The sequence below is a fragment of the Atta cephalotes genome, assembly GCF_000143395.1.
Source record: "Atta cephalotes unplaced genomic scaffold scaffold00033, whole genome shotgun sequence".
In the NCBI taxonomy this organism is placed as follows: domain Eukaryota; kingdom Metazoa; phylum Arthropoda; class Insecta; order Hymenoptera; family Formicidae; genus Atta; species Atta cephalotes.
Genome location: NW_012130097.1, coordinates 1,010,130 through 1,011,434, shown reverse-complemented (window position 1 = coordinate 1,011,434; position 1,305 = coordinate 1,010,130). Strand labels below are relative to the sequence as shown.

The following is a 1,305-nucleotide window of genomic DNA, read 5'->3' as shown; positions in this document are numbered from 1 at the left end:
ATTTTTGTTCTGTCTCTCTCTCTCTCTCACTCTCTCTCTCTCTCTCTGTTTATATGAAGGGTTGAAACAATCTCTGTAAGTAAGAATAAATTAAAAAATTTGACATTTTCAAAAAATGTGAATATACAATTATATTAAGAGCATAAAATATCATAAAACTTTGGATGAAACAATTTTTATATCTCTCAGTTTTAAAAATATTTGCTATAAATGAAAAAAAAATCCATTATTTTCAAGAGATTCTTTTCAAGAGATTATTTCAAATCTTGAGATAAGCAGATAAAAAATATGGGTTAATTTAATATTTTTTGATGCTTTACAACACACCTTATCAAAATTAGTGAAGAACAATTTCGACGTTTTCCTTCTAAGTATTTTTCTTTTTCCAGCTATTGCTTACATTTCAATTGTTTACATAATGTAAAAATAATGATCGATCAGACTAATCGTTATTTTGACATTAAGGAAGACGTTAACTTTCGCAGGCACACGCTTCCTTTTGTACATACGTCTCATTTCTCTCGCTCTCTGGTGTCTGTAGGGTATGCAAGGTATGCCGATGGGCATGCAGGGTATGCAGGGTATGCAGGGTATGAGGCCGATGATGTGTACTATCCCAGGTGCTTCCGCCGCCGGTGGCGGTATGATGGTTGCGGGAGGAGCTGCGCCCATGATGGCCATGCCCAGCGCGAATCCTATGATGGCTGGTCCTAATTTGCAGCAACAACAACCTCAACCTGCTGCAGCAGCTCAGCCACAAGGCAATGCTGTTCAACTCGATCCTTTTGGTGCTCTGTGAAGGGATTAGGTACCTACCTTCACTTATCATTCTATGTGTCGTTGCTGAAGATGTCGTGGCGTAATAATAGAATGATCTGTGATAAGGAACGCGTGCCGACTAAGAATAATTTGTAACTTTGACGGATAATCAAAACTGCATTTCCTTCCTCGCATTTTATCGAGGAATTTCGAGAATAACTTAGTATCTATATAATTTTATTAAATTCTGTTTAGGCGAAAATTGGATCTGTGTTGGTATAATTTTGTATAATGTTGGTATAATTGTATATTTTACTTCTTAAATTTGAACTCATTGCATTTTTATACAAGTCTTATATTTCTTTTTAAATAGTTTGAATGGGTGTCGCTCTAATGCTGGAGATTAATGTACAATAATCTTTATAACTTATATGTGATCTTTGTAACTTATTTGTGATTAACAGGTGTCTCTTGTTTCATTCAACTCTTCGAGATTTCCGAATTGTTAACCTTAAAGATAATCTATAATTCGAAAATTTAAAAAAT

General features: G+C 34.5%; 1 protein-coding gene across 1 annotated transcript in view; it reads left to right on the top strand.

Annotated features, from left to right (window-relative positions):
• LOC105621339 (phosphatidylinositol-binding clathrin assembly protein) overlaps positions 1–799 on the top strand; it is a 40,725-nt gene extending 39,926 nt beyond the window's left edge. Inside the window, 1 exon segment of the mRNA XM_012202804.1 lies at positions 542–799. Within this exon segment, the coding sequence (XP_012058194.1) occupies positions 542–799 (258 nt within the window).
• Positions 800–1,305: the final 506 nt, after the last annotated feature.